At 39.4% G+C, this 19,431-nt stretch overlaps 2 protein-coding genes across 2 annotated transcripts; one reads left to right on the forward strand and one right to left on the reverse strand.

Annotated features, from left to right (window-relative positions):
- Positions 1–331: 331 nt before the first annotated feature.
- On the forward strand, positions 332–13,252 carry alpk3a (alpha-kinase 3a). The gene is made up of 14 exons (XM_067235554.1): positions 332–379; positions 690–969; positions 1,661–1,782; positions 2,190–2,307; positions 2,398–3,748; positions 5,982–8,478; positions 8,732–8,879; positions 9,306–9,433; positions 9,527–9,562; positions 9,702–9,976; positions 10,838–10,926; positions 11,122–11,339; positions 11,446–11,494; positions 11,639–13,252. Exons 2-14 carry the CDS (start codon positions 827–829, stop codon positions 11,997–11,999), a joined length of 5,535 nt encoding a protein of 1,844 aa, XP_067091655.1. The 5' UTR covers positions 332–379; positions 690–826; the 3' UTR covers positions 12,000–13,252.
- A 12-nt stretch (positions 13,253–13,264) lies between these two features.
- Positions 13,265–19,198, reverse strand: slc28a1 (solute carrier family 28 member 1). The gene is made up of 18 exons (XM_067234266.1): positions 19,195–19,198; positions 18,862–18,941; positions 18,707–18,777; positions 18,075–18,166; positions 17,645–17,834; positions 17,410–17,551; positions 17,014–17,127; positions 16,590–16,667; positions 16,380–16,460; positions 16,221–16,301; positions 15,932–16,057; positions 15,507–15,637; positions 15,256–15,424; positions 14,951–15,148; positions 14,747–14,828; positions 14,552–14,650; positions 14,317–14,422; positions 13,265–14,182 (listed from the first exon to the last, which is right to left on the reverse strand). The coding sequence occupies exons 1-18, from the start codon at positions 19,196–19,198 to the stop codon at positions 14,077–14,079; spliced, it is 1,950 nt and encodes a 649-aa protein (XP_067090367.1). The 3' UTR covers positions 13,265–14,076.
- Between the last annotated feature and the right edge of the window lie 233 nt (positions 19,199–19,431).

The following is a 19,431-nucleotide window of genomic DNA, read 5'->3' on the forward strand; positions in this document are numbered from 1 at the left end:
GTTTTGCACCTCTATATCCCAGTGACAGCTCATCACCGATCTATAGGTATATGGTTAAACATTCAAAGGGTGGTTTTAAACATTGGTTTCATACTGGACTATTATGGACTATCATAATTTGTTGTACACTTGAAAGGATTTATAAAATTTTTGATAGTAGGCCTACCTGTTTTTAGTTTGGGGAAATACTGCCTTTTCACTTTAGGCTTCCTACCCACTTGTCTATGGCTAGTTTCGGAAAATGTGATGTGCACTTGCACCTATTTGTAGGCCTGCTATAAATAGGGCCCTGCTGGCACCATTTGCCTTTCCATGATTGACAATTTCAGAGCTTTGCTTTTGGGACTCCGGCTCCAAAGGACACTGGAAAACATCAATAGTGAGTTCAAATTTGATTTAGTTTTACTTCAAAAACGTTCATCTTACCACTGGAATTAATTATATTGGAAGTGAAAAAGTTTTTCAAGATTAAGTTTCACTACTGACTATCCTCTACATGCTGATGGCTGTTCCTATATATAACTTCATCCAAAGCAACTGCTTGTTCAAAGCACAGTAGTAGCCACAAACTTTGGGTTTTTACAGTTACTATCATGTTGTTTTGTAAGAGATATCTGCAGACTCAATTTACTATTCAGAGGATCCTCTTACTCCACATAATCATTGAGGTTTTCCCCCTTCTTTTCTAGTTGCTACTTCACTGGTAAAACCCTGCTACTTTAAACTGGGGCAACAAAACAAGCCTAACTTTTGTGAGTCAAAGGATTAGCCATTTTTGGTAGATATTTTTTACATTGGACATTTTGGCAAATCCTGCCATTGGACAATGACTTCCAGAAGACCAATGACCCGCTCCTTTTCTGGCAACGGGAGGTCCAGCAGCTTTAATAATGAGGACGAGATCAGCTCTTCCAATGGCCGCTCGGAGAGCCGTAATCCTTACCTTTCCAACGTCAGGCCAGAAAACAGGTACTGTGTACAACCTCATCTTCCCGGTTCTCATGCCTATAACCTATAGCCTACAACCCGAGCCTAGCTGGATCTACACTTTATTACACCATGCTTTTTAGAATAGCTATCATGTCATTTACTGTAGCAAGAGCATGTTGGCTGTCGAAGACTCAGACAGACCCAACAGACATGACTGATAAGCTGAGCTGCCTGTATTTGCCTTATGTCTAAATAGCTACTCAAGTCAGAGGTACACAGGTTCTCACTACAGACCTTCGAGGTAAACCATTCTCTTAAAGCACCTATTCCCACTAACATGTTCTTAACCACAACGTCCTGGTTAACCCCAAGTATGAAACAATAAATCTATGTCTCTTTTTAACAATGCTGTAAATGAACATGTTGACTTAAGTGAGCATCTATTATGGTGTTGTTGTTTTTTGTTTGTGACTCCCTTTGTACTGTATGTAACTCTTTTATTTCATACAAAACTTGAATGTTATTCCAACTTTTTCTCACAATCTGTAATTGTCATCAAAAAAAATTCCCTTTACATTATGACAATTGAAAGAATAAGGACTTTATGTTTACAATAAACAGGTTATTCAGAGGATAACGTTATTCAGATCTGTCAAGCTCTTTCACCTGAAAGAGCAAATGATAGCAGATACCTGAAACCCACACTAAAGCAATACTCTTTTTTCTACAGGAGTACATTATGTTCTGTCATGGCTCAGCTGACTGACGATATCCAGCCTTCATTTGATATCACACTGAGATCAAAGGCCGTGTCAGAGACCTGTAATGTCAAGTTTACTTGCGTGGTTTCAGGTACCCTGATTTAATATTCCCCTGAATGTTCATGTTTTCAAAATTTCTATGTATAAAAACAGATAAAAGAAGAAAAAAGAGAGATGTTTTTATGCAGGCACAAGCATTGGTTCTATTTTCAACCTCAACAGCAGAATGTGTTTGCACATGTCAGAGATGATGCAACCGTCTGAAACACACCCGTAGCAGACGTTTATTAAGAAACTCTCTTTTATTATGTGTTTGTCTTTGACAAACAAGGTTGAAAGACAAACACGACCAGCTTTTCTGTTGCTACAGTAGTTGGTTATTACTGACGCTGAAGTTATGGGTCTTAGGGGTTGAGATCCAACAAGGTGAAAACGGATTACTCCACAGTTGCACTGTCTGTCTGCAATTCATTATCTGCAATGCCTTTCTATATTCAGGTTACCCTGCTCCTGAACTGACTTGGTACAAAGATGACATGGAGATGGACAGATATTGTGGTCTTCCAAAATATGAAATTGGGAAGAATGGAAAAACCCACACACTTCATATTTACAAGTATGTCACAATTCCTTAAACATTTTAATATGTGTCACATTTGGTTTTCACAATTATGAGAAACATCTCTCTCTCTCTTTTGCTTACCAGTTGCACTGTGGATGATGCGGCAATATACCAGGCCTCAGCCTGCAACAGTAAGGGAATTGTCTCCTGTTCTGGAGTTCTGGAAGTGGGTACAATGAGCGAGTACAAGATTCACCAGCGATTCTTTGCCAAGCTGAAACAGAAAGCAGAGAACAAGAAGCGAGAGCTGGAAGAGAGTAGGAAGAGGGGCAAAGAGAATGTCAGGAGCAGCCCTGACCGTTCTCAAAGGAAGCGTATGTCTCCAGAAGAGGCCGAGCCCCCCAAGGCTCCCAGAGCACCACAGGAAGAGGCCCAGGTTGCAGATGTTGTGGAGCGGCCTGCAGCTATTTCTGTAGAACCCAATGGAGTCAGTGCTGAGGCCTGCAAAAAGGACGGGAGCCAAAGCCTTGATCTTGAGGCTGAGACCAAGAACTCAACCATAGAGACCTTAGCCAAGAAGAAGAGTAAGGTCTCAAATGGTATAGATTCTGGGGCTTTCAGCAGCAACCATACAGTACAGGGAAACGGGGGGGAAAACTCCTATGATGGAGGACTTAGTTTGGCTCAGTTCCTGGCAGAGACTCTTCACTCCCAGGTTGCTGAAGATAAACAGAATCTTGCACGGTCAGAAAAGACTGTCCAAGTGGATAACTCTTCAGCAGATGTCGATATGGAGAAACAAAGCGAGACACAGAAGGAGAAGCAAGAGAAAGAAAGGGCACTAGCAGAAGAACAAGAACGTAAGAGAATAAAAGAAAGAGACCTAGAAATGGAGAAACAGAGAGAAAAAGAAAGAGAGTGCGCAAGGCAGAGAGAAATGTTACAGAGAACAACACAAGCACCCCCCTCAGGGGCAAAGATGGAGACCAAGGCACACAAGGAGTCAGATCACCACAACATCCAGGCATCCCTCTCCTCGGTGCTCCACAGTGTTAAAGACTTCTTCTTTGGTAAGAACAAGAAAGGTCATTCTCATGATGAAGAGAGCAGTGAGGAGAAAGAGAGAGATTTTCCTGTAGTGCCTAAACAACTTTACCCCAGCCCTCCTCCACATCATCCACAGGAACTGTTTGTTAAACCAGAAGTGTATGAACCTCCAAAAGAAGAGGCTGTACCATTGGAGGTCAATGAGCCTCAGAAGGCTCCAGGAATTGTGGTGTCAGACACACAGCCAGTGTCACTGGAACAGTTGACACCAGATGAGCACAACCACATGATTACTATTCCACATACAGAGGATGAGCCTGAAACCTTTGAAATAGCACTAGAGGATGTAGCTGATTCTGAAGAGAAAAACATTGTTGACATGTGTTTGGAAGTTGTCAGTGACAGACCACAGAATGTATCCTTGTCTGTTCTTCCAAGCTCCATTGAGGTGAGTTTCGCCATATTGCTGTCAGTGTAAGACCCAGCACTATTGGTTGCTGAGTAGAGCTCAACACTGCCATACACAGCCACCTGAAGGCTATTTATAAGTTCTACATTAGTGTTTCAAGATATTAGTTTTATTTTGGCCGATAGCCAAAGCTAGACAAAGTATTGAGCACAGATCCTAAGAACATGTTGGGTGCAAATAAACTGTAACAGGGGCCCACAGTACTAAATTTTGCTACAGTGTTTAAATGCCAAATCTGATAAGTGATAAGTAAGCTATTTTTGTAGTTAGCTATCTCTTTGGGTGTGGGTCAGAGAGAGCACACTAGCGCTCGAAGGGAAGTATCAGGAGTGAGAGGGCAAGTGAATCAGCCATACTCTATTACACTATCTTCACAGAAGAGAGTGTGGGTTTCAGTGTGTCAGAATCACTTGAGAGAGCAACATTTTGCACAATATAGTGGGGAAATCAATGAACCCACCAACACAAACATATGAGCTGGGGGCAGGGGAGCATATTGAGCATATATAAAACCAGATACTATGTGCAAAAGTGTGAGCGGTTGTGTGTCACAATGATGAAACCAAGGTCCAACCAAGGTCCAACCAAGGACAGCATTGCGAACCGTGTGCAGACACAGGACTTAATAGTCAGTATTTAAAGGAGCATAGAGCCAGTCTGAGACAGGTTCCAGCATGGACGTTGGACCTCTTCACATTGACCGAATTCCATACACCCCCCAGTCCCCCATGCCTTAAAATAAACCTTTCTTATCTGGGAGAGAGGAAAGCAGCCCTTTCCATGTGTAGAGTGACTGAGCAGTGAACAACTCTGCTTTTACAGTATTTTAATGTTGTTAATGGGCAGTTATGTTGAAATTATATTCTCGTATACCAACTAAAAGTTCATTTTTTAAATATAAACTGAAATGCATTTGTCCATTCTAGAGGGACACTTTTTGACATGAACTTTATTATGCCTCTTAGCAGCTTATTTCATTTATTCTGCTGTCCACTGTGTTACCGTTCAATAAAAATGACATTTGCAGAAAGTGTGGCACAAACACTTAGCACCTGCCAAGCAGTGGTTTTGCAGACAGATTTCTCTATAATGTGGAACTGCAACTCCCCTTTTCGAGCACATCTAGTCAACAATAGATGTATCACATCTATCGTCGTACAACACAGTGTTGTATCAACAATTCTAAGAGCTCCAAAAAATCCTGAATGTGACTTCAGTTCCCTTTTTTTCACGGAACTGCTCATGGCTAGCTTCCGTGTGTAGTCTGACACTGATTCTTATTTACGTTCTGAGAGGATGTTACATTGTTGTATTATACTGCGCTTCCACTCAGGGAACATTTATGTCAACATTGCTTGAAAGATGAGGCAATAAAGTATATGAATATGTGCTCAGCATGTGACATTAATAAGTGGGATGAGTTTATGGTGTTTGTGTTGATATGACACCTGTTTATTTTATTTTTTTAGTCAATCAATATCCTACTCTCATAATCTCAAAACAACCTTGGATAAAGTAACACAAATATTCCCTTTAAATATTGTCCTTCAACATTACAATTGTTCCAATGTAGCTGCATGATGCGCAGAATATAATATAATGATTGTATTGTCATTTGTTTAAACACTTTTTGTTTAGACTCTTTGTTGTTGATGATGACACTCCATTCATTTCATGACCACATGCTAGGATGTTTCTTTGTGAGGACAAAATAGGAACTATTTACCTTCCAAAAGTGATGTAACCTGAGTGAATGAGGAAACGTCATGAAATACATTTACACAAATTTGGTTAGTTGCTAGGCTGTAAACATAGAAATATGCAATCAGTTGTCCCACATAAAAATATTAATTGAATAATATTCAAATAATTGTGTATATCTGGTATGGGTTGTGTACGACCAGTTTAATTAGTACCTTTGTCTGTATTTGACAGACTGCCAAAGCAGTTAAGTTGTTAACAGTTTAAGACCTAACTCTACTGTTAATCATTTAATGTATTATGCTACTTTCAGGCTTGGCAATTTTGGTTGATAACTGATTACTATAATTTGTTTCTCAGTTGTAAGGGAATTATATTTGACTGCCCAGGCTTATGATGTATGTAGATACAGAAGTGTACTGTAGCTGTATGTTCTATGGAGTTTATTACAAAGTTTGTATAGATTACTGAGGTATTCTGTACTAAAAAGGTCTGTTTGCTTCGTCTGAAGGTTGCCAATACAAACTACCAGACGGTCCCAGTCACCAAGGTTGTTGTCCCAAACCCTCATGAGGTCAACATTCCAGTGTTGTCACTAGAGCTGGATCATCTGGTGCAAAGAGGTGAAACTCAAGCTGCACCCAAACAGGATCCATGTGAATATACACCCAGCCCAGAGTCAACCCAGAAATCAGGCTGCCACATGTCGAATCCTCCCACTGTGGCTCTCAGGGGCAGCCTTCCGGACTGTTCTGTCTTCTTCACAGACAACCATGAAACCACTGAGATAGACAGCCATGAAAACGTTGAAATGGAAGTTCAAGAAATGCACGTTGATGTAAACATTATTGTAAGTGACTATGAGATACAAGAGAATCATTCTCAAAGTATACAGGATAAAGGAGAGAAGGTCATGGAAGAGATTCAGCCATGGCCACATGTAGAAGACGGCATACAAATGATTGATTCAGAAACACCTGCTTTAATAGAAAGAGTACTAACAATTGAATCAATTGAACCAGAACAGCTTCTTCTTGTTTTGGGAGAAAATTTGTTGATTCAGTCACAAGAGGAGTGTATTACTGAGAATACCAAAAACCATTGTTCAAAAACAGATGAGTCTATCTCAGTTTCACAGAAGACTCTAGAGGAAACACCAATCTTTGAGGAATGCATAGGGAATGGTGATTACAATTTCATAGAAGATGCTACTCCAGTTTTGAGGGAAAGTGAAGAACAAACTATCTTGAAAGCAGAAACACAAGTGCCAGTGGTTCCCAAGGCAGAGGAGAAGGCTGAGGAATTGTATATGAAGAATGTGAATATACAGGGCATGAATGAAGTACTTACCTTTAAAAATGAGAAAGCAGTTGAAAGTGAAGAGGTGGAAGGACAGACAAAGTTGGATGTTCAATATAAGTCAAGCAACCGTTTAGAGACACAGCCAGAAAGAGACAATGTTAGCATGCATGATGAAATTAGTTTGTCTTCCTCTGTCAGCAGGCCAGCTGACAACACCTCTCACCTGGGAGGATTTACAGAGAATGTTCCAGAAATAAGAATATTTGATTCTGTTATGGAAGATCTATCTGAATTCAAGCAAAATGAATACATTGCAATACCACCAATTGAAATAATGAAATCAGAAGTTGGAGAGCCAATACCATCGAAACCTTTCTCGCTCACTGATTTGGAATCAGAGCATGCCATTTTCCTAATTAAAGAGGAAAAAGATGCATCAGAGATGGAAGTTAAAACCACAGCCATGTCTCCTGTAATTGTAGGTGTTTCACCCGCTGAAGAAAAGATGCAGGATAATGATCTCTTCCCAGCAGCAAAGAATGTACAGGAAATTGCGCAACAAGATGAGAAAATACTAACACTCATTGGAGAAAAGACAAATAATCTACATAGTGCGAGGCTCTCTGTTATGAATCAGTGGATTCCTACAATAAATATCTGCTGTACTGATGGTTTTAAACTCACAGATGATGATGATCATCATTCCCTTGCAAAGCCATCTGCCTTTGATGGACCACTGCCGCATGAAGCACCCAAAAGCCCTTTGTTTGTGGTGCCTCCTATTTCTGTTTCTGTTTGTGAGGACAGTCCTAGTGAAACAAAACTGCCCCCTACAATTGAAAATACAGAATCAGAATCCTTGCTTAAAATGTTGAGGGGGGTCGAGAGTGATCTTGAAAAAATCACTACCGTTGACACTGACAAATGCCATGGTGATCAGAAACAGGACACAGAAAAAGAGAGAATATCAAACAACATTCCCTCTGTTTCCTGCAAAACAGCAGAAGTAGTATCCATCATACCCTCACTAAGCAAAGCAACAGATAGCGTCAGTATTACAGCATCTGATAGGGTCAAACCAACTAGAGAGTCCAAGACTGAGCCTGAAATTGATAGGCTAGGCTTTAAGAACCCAACCCCCCCTATGATGAGTCCTGCCAGCCTGCGCATGTTCCTGGCCAAGGCTGCTCCCACAACAGACAGTCCAGGGGGGATGTCCGTCCCTGCCATCACCGTGGGTGACTCCTCTCAGAGTGACAAAACAGGGGATGAGCTTAGTGGCGGATCTACGCCGACATCCTCCCTGTCCTGTGAGAGCAGCCCAAGACTGAAACGCAGGGACAGTCTGTCCCAGATCCGATCTGCCACACCTGAGGAACTGGCCTCTGGAGCTCGCCGCAAGATCTTCATCCCCAAAACTCAAGGAGTGGAGGGAGAGAGTGCGATGGTCGGGCCAGGCGTGCTGGATGTCCAATGTAAGAAGGAGACCCCCTACATGTCCCCCAGCCAGGCTCGCAGGGCAGTGTTTTTGCAGGCCTCTGCCGGTTCCCAAACCCCACCACTGGAGAGGCGTTCGCCTCTGTTAGCTCGCAGGAAGACCACTTTGGACGTCCCTAGAGTCCTGGAGGAAACCACAGTTGAGGAGCCAGAAAATCCAGCTAACGAGACCAAACCTGTGGAGAAGGAGAAACTAAACCCATTCAAAGGTATGCAAAACCACTTGCCAAGCAGTACACCATTCTAAAAATATATTTCCACCACAATGTTTGAGTGACTTCTTCAATCTATTATATTTAGTAGTTTGCATGTGTAAATAATCACTGTGAGAGTACTGTGTGTGTCTGGGGTCATAGATGCTGCATGTCGGTAGGCATGGGCTAAAGGAAGTGGAAACATAAGAACGTTTACAGTATACGTTTACCTTGGGACCCTGGCAGTCACCTCTCTCTCACCAATTAGCTCCTCAGGTTATCCGCAAGATCAGAGGAGAGCTCTTTACAGATGTCTCGGGACACTTGAAGCTGTGGTGCCAGTTCTTTAATGTACTCAGTGACTCCACCATTAAATGGTACAGGGATGAGGAGGAGATAGTGGAGGTTCAGAGAAGGTAAATCCCATATCAATGTGACAACTTTTATAACAGCTTCTTATATAATACTATCAATCAAATTGTGAATAACCCCATTATATCCAGTCTGATAAAGACCAGTTCTGATGGAACCACATAGTCAAAGCATATCCCATATGCTATTGTTTTCCCTGGAGAGCTCATTGGAGCTTGAACCCCACACCTATAGCATAGGGAGGTGAATCTTTGAGTAGACAGCAACAGTGTAAACTGAGACACTATTTCACCAGGGGGCAATAAAGTCTATATCTGTGCTTCTGACTGCAGACTCAGCAGAACCCACTCACGCACACATACAACATCACTGTCTGTTTCAAAGCGACCTCTTGTGGGCCCTAAACCTTTAAGATGATGCAGACTCAATAAACTATCATTAAGCTAGCATGTTTATCCTCTCTTTCCTAGCGGAGGAGATGAAAGCCAAGTCGCTTTGGCTATTGTCCAGGCATCAATCCGAGATTGTGGAGTGTACGGCTGCACAATCAAGAATGAATACGGCACAGACTCCACTGACTTCCTACTCAGCGTTGACAGTAAATTGTACCACATGAAAGGAATTTTGAAATCCAAATTACCAAAATATTTGCTCAAAGGATTACTGAATGTGTCTTTCTCTTATCTTTCAGTTCTCTCAGAGTTTCTCTTGCGTGATGACTCAGAAGGTAGGCCTCTCAGTCAATGAGAAATTAATTATTCAGGATTGTCCTCTATGGCTTTCATTATTTTAACCATTTTACAATATTGCTGCGATGGCAATATATTAGTGTCTGAGAAAATCATAGATATTCTCTTCATTTACAGTGGGAGAGGAGATAGAGATGACCCCACTGACGTTCTCCAAAGGTCTTGCGGACTCAGGCCTTTGGGGTGATAAATTCTTTGGCCGTATAATGACTGAGGAGGCACATCTGGGTGAAGGCTGCAAACACAAGGCCAGCAGGGTCAAGGTAATCTACGGCCTGGACCCTGTGTTTGAGTCTGGAAGCACCTGCATAATGAAAGTGCAAAACCCCATCTCTTATGGGACCAAAGAGGAGAGCAATCTTATGGAGAGAAACCTAGAGATTACCAAGCAAGTGAGTGCCACTGTACCCATCCTTAATGTATTTTTCTCTAAGTGTTTCAAAACCTACTTAACATTATTGCCAAGCTTAAGGAAGCTGACAGATTTTTCATTAGTCATTAGACACATAATGAACTATTCATTGGTTATGGGCAATAGGCTGTCTGGTTTTACATGGATTTATAGTGGCCTCTGTGCTGGATTATAGAAAACCCACCATATTCAAGCATTCAGGTGAGGAAAGAGACTACAGTACATAATTTGTTTCCTGCATAAATTTGAAAATTGCGAGATACAACATTTTATGAAAAGGCCATCTTAAAATGATAATAGATACAAACAAATGTTGAATGTCTCGGTTTTGCCAATGTATAGAAACAATAAAAACGAGTGAAGGAGTGAAAAAAGTCTGTAAGAAGTGAAAAATGTTCTTAAACTAAATATTGACTAAATTGATAGTAATTGAGCTAAAGATAATATTTATGGTGAAAATGTTTTTTTGTACTTCGGCATGGTTAAACAGGCACCAACTCAATTTGACCTGGGAACATTATTGCTGTTCCTTAAGGTTGAACATAACAGGACGGTTAAGTGAAACTGTAAGATGAATCATTGTCTATATAGTAGACGGTCCCAGTCACCAAAGTTGTTGTCTGGTAGTTTGTATAGTGGGACCGTCTGGTAGTTTGTATAAATGTCTAAAAGACTTTGACTGCAAGCCCATATACTGGAGCTTACTTGTTGCATATTCTTGATTATTTGCAGACTACAACTATTAATGCAGTCCCCAAAATGTACAAATCTATGCAGCAAATATGGAAAATGAAGGGTTTTGATAGAAAAACCATGTTTGTCTGTAATTTTTTCTCTCCAGGAGTGCAGAATCCAAAACATAGTTCGGGAATATTGTAAAATCTTTGCTGCTGAGGCAAGGGTGATTGAAAAGTTTGGCTTAGCACTCGAGTAAGTAAATACTACAAGCCACTAATACTACTTTCATATGGTTAAAAAACATTGTTCTTGTCTATCCTCACATACCCAGCAAACTCATTATACAAGCAAATTATGAACATTTCAAAGACATTATATCTCCACCTTTTACCTACTTTACATTTTATTTGCGCTTGTAAAAATTACTTCTTTTGTGAATCCAAACAGAGTGATTCCTCAGTATCTGATGTACCGCCCTGCAAACTCAGTGCCGTATGCCACAGTGGAGGCTGACGTAAACGGAGTTTACTTGAAGTACTGTCTGATGGATGATAAAGGCAGGCTGATCACAAGAACCATCTCTGAGGTGGAGCAGAAATGCTGCACTTTCCAGCACTGGATCCACCAGTGGACACATGGCAACTTACTGGTCACTCAACTAGAAGGTAAGACTCACAGTGTTAGTGGTTATGAATCAAGATTAATTATGTATTTGTTAAAGACTGTTGAGGTATTGTTGTTAGAAAATAATCTATGTGTTCTGTTTTTTAGGAGTTGGAATGAAAATCACTAATGTTAGAGTGGCTACCAAGTCAAAAGGGTTTGTATCTATAACTGTATTACTGTTCTTTGAATTGTACTCTTTGAGGTCTTTTTATAACTCTATAATGATTGTTATTATGCGAAATATTGCTCATAGTCCATCTCATATTATACTATTTTCTGAAGTATTTCTGTGTTGCAGGTATCAAGGTCTTACAGACAATGGCTCTCCTAATGTATTTGAACAGTTCTTGACTCAGCATCAGTGTAACTATTACTGTGGGCTTCTTGGTCTACAAAGCCTGAAAGTCATGGACAGCCTGCAGCAACCCCTTAAAATCAAAGGCTCCAGGAGCCCCCTGCTCAACCGCAAGTTAGGCCAAGGCTCCAGTCCCCAGATCCAAAGAAAGGGACTCGGCAGTCCTCAAACAGCCAAAAAAGCCACTTCTAGTCCACAGACGGTCAGAAAGACCAACTCTAGCCCCAAAGTTGTTCGAAAGACAGAGGAGACAGAAGACAGGCCCAAGATGGTTGAAATTTCCAAGGATGTCACCATAAGGTAGAAACAGGACATGTCAAACCCAACTTTCATTTGATTTTGAAACACAGAGGATTGTAGGTTACCTTGGCGCTTCAACATTACGAAGATGTAAAAGCACATATACCTGAGCAACCATCAAAACAAAAGCAATAAGTATTGAATCCTTTATGTGTAAAACAGGGAATAGGTCAATGACCAATCGTGTTGTTGTGTAACTTTACTGTGAAATACCTAATTGCTGACTTTACTGTTACACAATTGCCCCTTTTCCAGCTTAAAGATAACTGTTAAACTTAATGGAGCATATAGGTGGAGTTTACAGCACTGAGGAACAGGTCTCCAGAGTCCATGCTCTGACCTCTGATTGACATTTGAGGTTGTATTCAAAACAGTGGTGCTAAATAAACACACTATTTACTGCTGATGTAGGAACAAGTATAAAAGCACCAACAACCATGTACTGTACATCTGGGATGTACTCTATGTGCCTTGGTATACGTGGTCTTATTTACTCATGATGTCAACCAACTGTTAAACCTGTCTGAATCAAGGCAGCATGCATTACATGTGCACTAAGTTTTTTTCTGTAGCATTGTATTTCTAAAATCTCTGCACATACGTGCATGTGCTAGGGAACTGCATACAATTAGTGTCTTGAACAAATTGTTGTGTAATCTTTGCAAACATGTCTTTTGGTAGCTTTTGGATTAACTATTTGAATTCCTGTAGATTTATTTGGAAAACAACAGGTTCACATGTGGAAATCAAACTACAATCCACCAATCCCATTGGCCTACTTCCTTTATTGGTTGTTGTAATGTTGTGGAAATGTACTTACAAAGTCTTTACAGTGTTGAGGAGTAGAAATGGGTTTACAGAAACACAGATTATATCATTTAGGCACATGGTCAGGCTTTCAGAACTAAGACATAAGTATGAGACTGATGTACAGACTGTTGGAATGACCCATCGTTGATGTTAAGATTTAGAATAACTTACCTTCAGCTGATCTGAATTGCATGTATCACATTACAGTTTTATTTATTGTGCCTCATTTATTTAGATGTTTATGGCATTCTTCAAATATTGTAGAAAAAAAGTGGTTTGTTTATAATTCTGTTGAGATGTGTAGACAAAGTCAGTGGTGTATACGTGAAAGTGTGAGTGCTGAGCCTGAGAGCGATCATGTTAGAAGGTGTGTACTGTGTGAAAACTGTTATATTTAGTATGTTATTTGACAGACAATTTTGTAAAATAAAATAGTAAAACATCCAATACATACTCTTCAGAGATTATTTAATCATGTTGTTGTAATACCATACATTTCTGTGCAGATTTACTACAATAAATGCAATTTATAAACATGAATGTAGTGTAGATATGTCACTCTACATGTACATTTTAGTAATTTCTTAAAGATGTCCTCTCATCCTCTGAATTAAGATTGAATACTAAATACAGTAAAGCAGAGAGGTAAAGGATTATCTGTGATATCAAACAATTCCCTTTTCATCCTTTTTTTGACTCAGTATTGTATTGTATCATTATTAATCACATTGTGGTTAAACGCGGAAGGTGAAAGTATATTATAAAATATTAAGAGGTAAACAAGTAAGTGGCTGTAGTAAAGCATTTCACACCGAGTTCATTCCATATAGCCTGATGTGGAATTTTTAAAATGTTGGCTATAAGTTGTTTGCATGCAAACCCATAAATTATTCTTAATTAAATCAAATTTACAGCAATAATTAATCATCGAGCTTGCTACAATTTTTGTTTTAACATTTCAAACAACAAGAGTCTTCCTACTAAAATAAAATATAACAAAGATTTATATGTACAGTACCAGTCAAACTTTTGACTGGTACTGTATACTGTATATATTTGCCAGTACACTTGGCATAGTTGCTTTAATCTATAAATAGTTTACATTCACCTTTAGGTAAGATTAGGAAATTGTTTATTTTGACTGCATACATAAATATAAATATTCTGTATATTGTGTATATATACATACACAAACATATATACAGTATGTAGGTGCATATTTCAATCTATCTGAAATCAACATAAATTACTATTGTTCTACAAACAACAACCTACCTACAAATAGGTTTATCAAAGACACCACAACACTTTGTAAAATATAGAGTGGCATTTGCCACTGTCTTCCAAGAGCCCTCAAATGAGGTCCCATTGTTAGTGCTGCAAAAAATTATTGAAATTATGAAAGTCATACTAATTTGATCATATTTTCTGTAAAGATTTTGTGAAACTGATTGATGTCCTGTTTCTGATATTTGATGTTACAGTAGATATATTTTACAATTGTGACTTACTTTTCAAAGAGATCTTCACAACAAGTGTTCAAGTTCAGAGTAGAGGTGTTGAACGCATAATTCCTGAAAACATCCAGACAGTCGAGAGGCGGTACAAAGAGGATCCCTGAAAGACAGCAGAAGTCACGATAAAGAAAACAAGAGACTTCTGAACTTTAGGAATATTGCTCAGTCTAAGATCCAACAGAGGTTACAATGTGGAACACGATGGCAGGAGAGAGGCGTAAGTGCTTACCTGCAATGCAAGCGTTAACTAAAGATACACAGGTCCCCGTAAAAAGGGCTCTCAAAACTAAAGAGGAAATGTCTCCTCTTCTGGAAGGGCAGATTGAAGCTTTAACAGAAAATATTGGCTTTTGTCAGATTTTATTCACATAGGAAGTAAATGAACATGTCATCAAGTCCCTGGAGCAAGCAGGGTCCTACTTACATAGGCCTCCAATCACAATCCCCAGGGAGCTGAAATTGGCGAATCCACAAAGAGCATAGGTGCAGATGATTTCTGATCTCACCTTAAAGATGGAAAGAGAAGAAAAGCGCAAAATGAGATTTGTGACAAAGACATTGGTTACCATAGTAAGTGCAGGTGTGAACAAAATTTGATGCAAGTTGACAGAGACAAAAGTACACTTACAGAGATCCACATCCTCTCTGAATTAATGATTTCTTCAAGTCCATCAAGTCGGTTTTTCTTCAGCTCAGCTAGCTTCTCGTAGGCCACAAATTCGTTGAGGAAAAGCTTTGTACCAATAAGTTCTGCTACTTTTTGAGTCTCATCAAACGGTATTCCCATCATGAAGGCCACAGGCATGAACACATAAGAGCAGATCTCCTGCAGGCGAGAATGTGTAATATATACAATGGAAAGAAAACACGTGTACTGTAAATGAAGTCAATTTGGATGAATATGCATCAAGAAATCAACATAAATTCACATACCTCAAATGTAAGAGTAGGATATCCCACCATGCCACCCAGCCAACCCAGAGCAGAATTAATAAAAGCAAATATAGCCAGGAATGCTATTAAGTTGACGGCAATGTTAGCAACAAGGCCTATTGATGCTGATGCCCCACTGCTAGCAGCCTCCAAAACGTTCTGTTCACCACTAGAGATAAAAGTCGATCCAATTAAAATTTTCCGTGAGTTGTTTTCAAAGAAATGCCACTGAACAAATGATGAACACTTACCCACTATCCACTTTGATACTTTTCTCTGATCGGAACTTGGACTCTTCTGTCTCTGGGTAAGAAAGCTTGGAGAAAGCCAAAGCACATGGTGCAGCCATCACTGAGGCAGATATCAGAGAGGAGGCATCAATCTGTGTTGTAAAGAGAAATGGCATTATGTAATTCTATGGAAAACGAATAATCAAATTCCAAACCTGCTGTGACACAGTCTGCTACTATGGATATTACTACATTTCTATCAGAAACAGCTGGGACTCCACCCTCTCACTACACCAGTTCCAGACACCCTGCTCTGCCAAGATGTACAAAAACTACCCTTGTGGTTGGAGTCCTCAGCAACATTATCTATTGGTAATATTGTATTCTGTGATATTGTATTCTATGAAAACATGAACCATAATAGCACAACAAAGCAGTGGTCGTACCCCAAATAAGATAAAGGCGCCCATCACACTTCCTGCAATAGTGGCAAAACCACCAGTCATGACAGCATGGATCTCAGACTGGGTCATGTCCTTCAGGTAGGGGCGAATAAGCAGTGGCGCTTCTGTCTGATGGATAAAGAAATAGTGAGGATTGACTGGAAAATCTGAACAAACTGAAAAACATTAGAATAATTCTTATCCATGTGTATCTACAGTATTCAATGTTATGACGGTGATCATCATTTAGACCAAAGGCAGACATGTTGAGACCAAGTCTGGTCCAAAGTACCTGTCCAACAAATATGTTGCCTGCAACACTCAAGGTCTCAGTGGGTGAGGTTCCCATCGTTATCTGCATGGCCCATGAGATCTGTATGTACGTAAACACAGTTAAGACGCGCCCAAACCTTACTTAGCAGGTTGAGTTTGTTTGTTAATGGACTTTTACCTTAATAATGATCCACTGCATTATTCCCAAGAAGTAAAGGACTGACATCACACTGCTAAAGAACACTATGATGGGCAAAGCCTAGAAATATTTGGATATCACATACAGTGGGTTATTAAAATGTGTTCTGATCAGGCAAGTATTTATGATGAACTCGTGTTTAAGTATGTTACAGTATGTTAACTGCATAGAGATAAATTGTTCACTCACTTGAAATGCGAAGATGCCTACTATTAGATCATTTCCAAACACAAACTTAGATCCATCTATTGTGTAGTTCAGGAATATCTGAAAGGGAAACCCATAAGAAGAGCAAGCTATTTTAGAAAGGTCTCAACCATGTAATGCATGCCCTTAAAATAACCTTGTGGAACTGTAAGCATGTTATTTAGGTAATTGCATGCAAAGATAGCCAAAAGCAAACGTACGCATCTTGACATCTATATGTTAAGGTTGTAGGTCTTTAGGTTTATCACAGAATGTCTGTGTTTGTGCATATTTGACACTGATTTTATTGTTAAATGGACTACTACCCAGAGGTTGGACACCATAAAAATGGAACTTATAGATAAACACAAGACTTCAAATCAGTCATGGTATTACCATGTTAAAATGATTTGTTGTCCATTTTTACCTGCACTTGTTTCCCCAGCCATTCGAAAGCTATGAAACCTGGTTCTGTCCTTATGACAAACAGCCCTATGCAGAATTGCAAGCCAAGACCCCAAAAGACAGTTCTCCATGCCACCTAAAAATAAAAACAATACACGTTGTTTTATACAATGTCAGGAAAAGCATATACCTGTAATACTTTAAGAACTAATAATGTAGGAAAAATACATCAGAGGGATTTTCTTGGAAAATACCAAGTCATTGTAACATAAATCACTTATTACAACCTAACGAGAACAATTCCACAAGCATAAAGGATATCCAAAGTCCGCAATAAACTGTAATAAATGACAGGTTACAACAAGTTAACACGTGGCTACATAGCCTAGGAAACAATCTACTTTCTTTTTGTACTTACTGCTGTCCTATGTGCTGAGAAGATAAATATAACCAGAATGAACATGCAGACACCCACAAATGAGATGAGCTGTTCTGGGCGTTTGCTTGTGTCCACTGCCAGCCAGGTCACCAGCAGGCCCACCACCACAAGAACAAACACCCTGGATTAGCCAGAACAGATTCTGTTAACAGAGACACTGAAACCACCAATCAATGTTATTGCGTTCCTCAGGTACATTATTGTAGTTGCTTACCATGTGATCCATCTCTGGTTGGCTTTGAAGCATCTCAAAGCAGGTTTCAAACACTTTACAATATTGTCTCCCTGGTAAGTTTTAAGTAAATCGTAGGTTTTCGAGACAACTGCCAAACTGGTGAGGACCACCAGAGCAATAGCCCTCTGAAAGTCTAGTACACAGGCAGTGATGAAAAACGACACATAACCTGGGATGAGAGAAAAGAACACTTTAGTAATACATAAAGTGTTGAGTAGGCAATTAGATAGTATAAAAGGCTGATATGACTAGATCTGATAAAGTGGGATATAAGTACTACTGTCTTTTCTAAACATGAACATATTTCATCTGTCCTTGTGTGGATAAGCACTTTTTTATGCAGTCCAATGATGTATGCATTTGGATAGGCAAAATAATTTGGCCAGTCTCACTATGAACATTATTTTACCTGCTCCGAGTATGCCCAGAACAATGTACTTGATGGTTTTTGAGTGAGCTGTAAAGTAATCCTCTGCAGCATTAATCGGCTTGGAAACCTTGCTAAAGTACAAATGAAGGAGGTTAGTTCTCCGATCCCACTACATGCCAGTCCAGTTCTAACAGCCAGTCCTTTCATTACTAAACAAAAGCACCTTAATTTGAATAATTTTTCTAAATATGAAAGCCTGTACACAACGATTTCATTAAATGTGACATGACAGAAGGTGCAGATTATATTTGAAAGTTGTTCCAGAACTCTGAACTGGTTATGGAACTGTTACCAAACATAGCTGAATACAATCTAGACAGCTCAGTTCAAACTGAAATTCCAGTAAACAAATCTGTATAGATTTGAACCATATGGAATATTGCATTCATATTAAATGCTTACCTCATAAAACAAAGATTATACAGAAATCATTCAAATGTGTGGAAAAATCATGAAACTCACATTTTAAATATAGTTTCTGCAATAATGTGATAATAGATTATTGTCCTACCCTACGTTAGAAATATACTTTGATGAATAAGTGTGCATGATAAATCACCCATAGTAATCCCATAGATACAGTCTTAAATCCTTTTGTTTAATGATTGTACCTCAAGAATGATCCCAATACTTTTCCAGACTCCTCCTCATTGATAGTGCTAGCAATTGAAAGGTTGTCTTCCTAAAAGAAAGAATAACGTTTTCATATTCAGAGCATCTGCTGTAATGCACTGCACAGAAAACAGTAATGATTCTTGACACATACCTGTATTTCAAAACCGAGGTTCTCAACCCCATTTCCATTGGCAGGAGAGACAACCTTTAGCTGTGTACCACTGGCTTCCGCTGAAAATAAAGTCAAAGTTCCCTTATTTGTTTTTGTTTTTTTTAAGTATTCACTATTTCAGCTACAACACAGGGAGCAAAACTTCTAAAACAATTTCTTCCCATGCCATTTCTCACCATCTACACTAGTAAATATTCCCACACTATCTTCCTGGTTAATTTGTAAAGAATGTAGCCAAACAAAACACCTGAAACACTTGAAAACGGTTTTAAATAAAAGATCAATTCAGGAAAAGGAGAGCTAATGGCTTACTCATTCTGCGTCCTGTTTCTCTGGAGGGACAGAAGTTTCTCTGTGTTGGACAAATACTGTGCATAGAAATATTATCTGCCCTCCTTGGAAAACCTTATTATTAATTAACAGACGAGTTGAAGAGAAGCTGTCAGGTACTATCTCATAGGTAACAGGTAAGAGGAGGCACACATGACTATTGTTAAAATTGATTTATTGAATTGCCATATACATGGAATAACAGAAAGGAGGCTACCT

The sequence above is a fragment of the Osmerus mordax genome, chromosome 4 (genome assembly GCF_038355195.1).
Source record: "Osmerus mordax isolate fOsmMor3 chromosome 4, fOsmMor3.pri, whole genome shotgun sequence".
Classification (NCBI taxonomy): domain Eukaryota; kingdom Metazoa; phylum Chordata; class Actinopteri; order Osmeriformes; family Osmeridae; genus Osmerus; species Osmerus mordax.

What these genes read in the sequence shown, in the direction of transcription:
- alpk3a (XM_067235554.1), top strand. Translation starts at nt 827, where the DNA reads ATGACTTCCAGAAGACCAATGACCCGCTCCTTTTCTGGCAACGGGAGG. An exon ending in CACACACTTCATATTTACAA is followed by an intron (nt 2,308 to 2,397) that starts GTATGTCACAAT and finishes TTTGCTTACCAG; the next exon opens with TTGCACTGTGGATGATGCGG. An exon ending in CTTCCTACTCAGCGTTGACA is followed by an intron (nt 9,434 to 9,526) that starts GTAAATTGTACC and finishes CTTATCTTTCAG; the next exon opens with TTCTCTCAGAGTTTCTCTTG.
- slc28a1 (XM_067234266.1), bottom strand. An exon ending in TAGGCATCTTCGCATTTCAA is followed by an intron (nt 16,461 to 16,589) that starts GTGAGTGAACAA and finishes AAATATTTCTAG; the next exon opens with GCTTTGCCCATCATAGTGTT. An exon ending in TGTGAAGATCTCTTTGAAAA is followed by an intron (nt 14,183 to 14,316) that starts GTAAGTCACAAT and finishes AATTTTTTGCAG; the next exon opens with CACTAACAATGGGACCTCAT.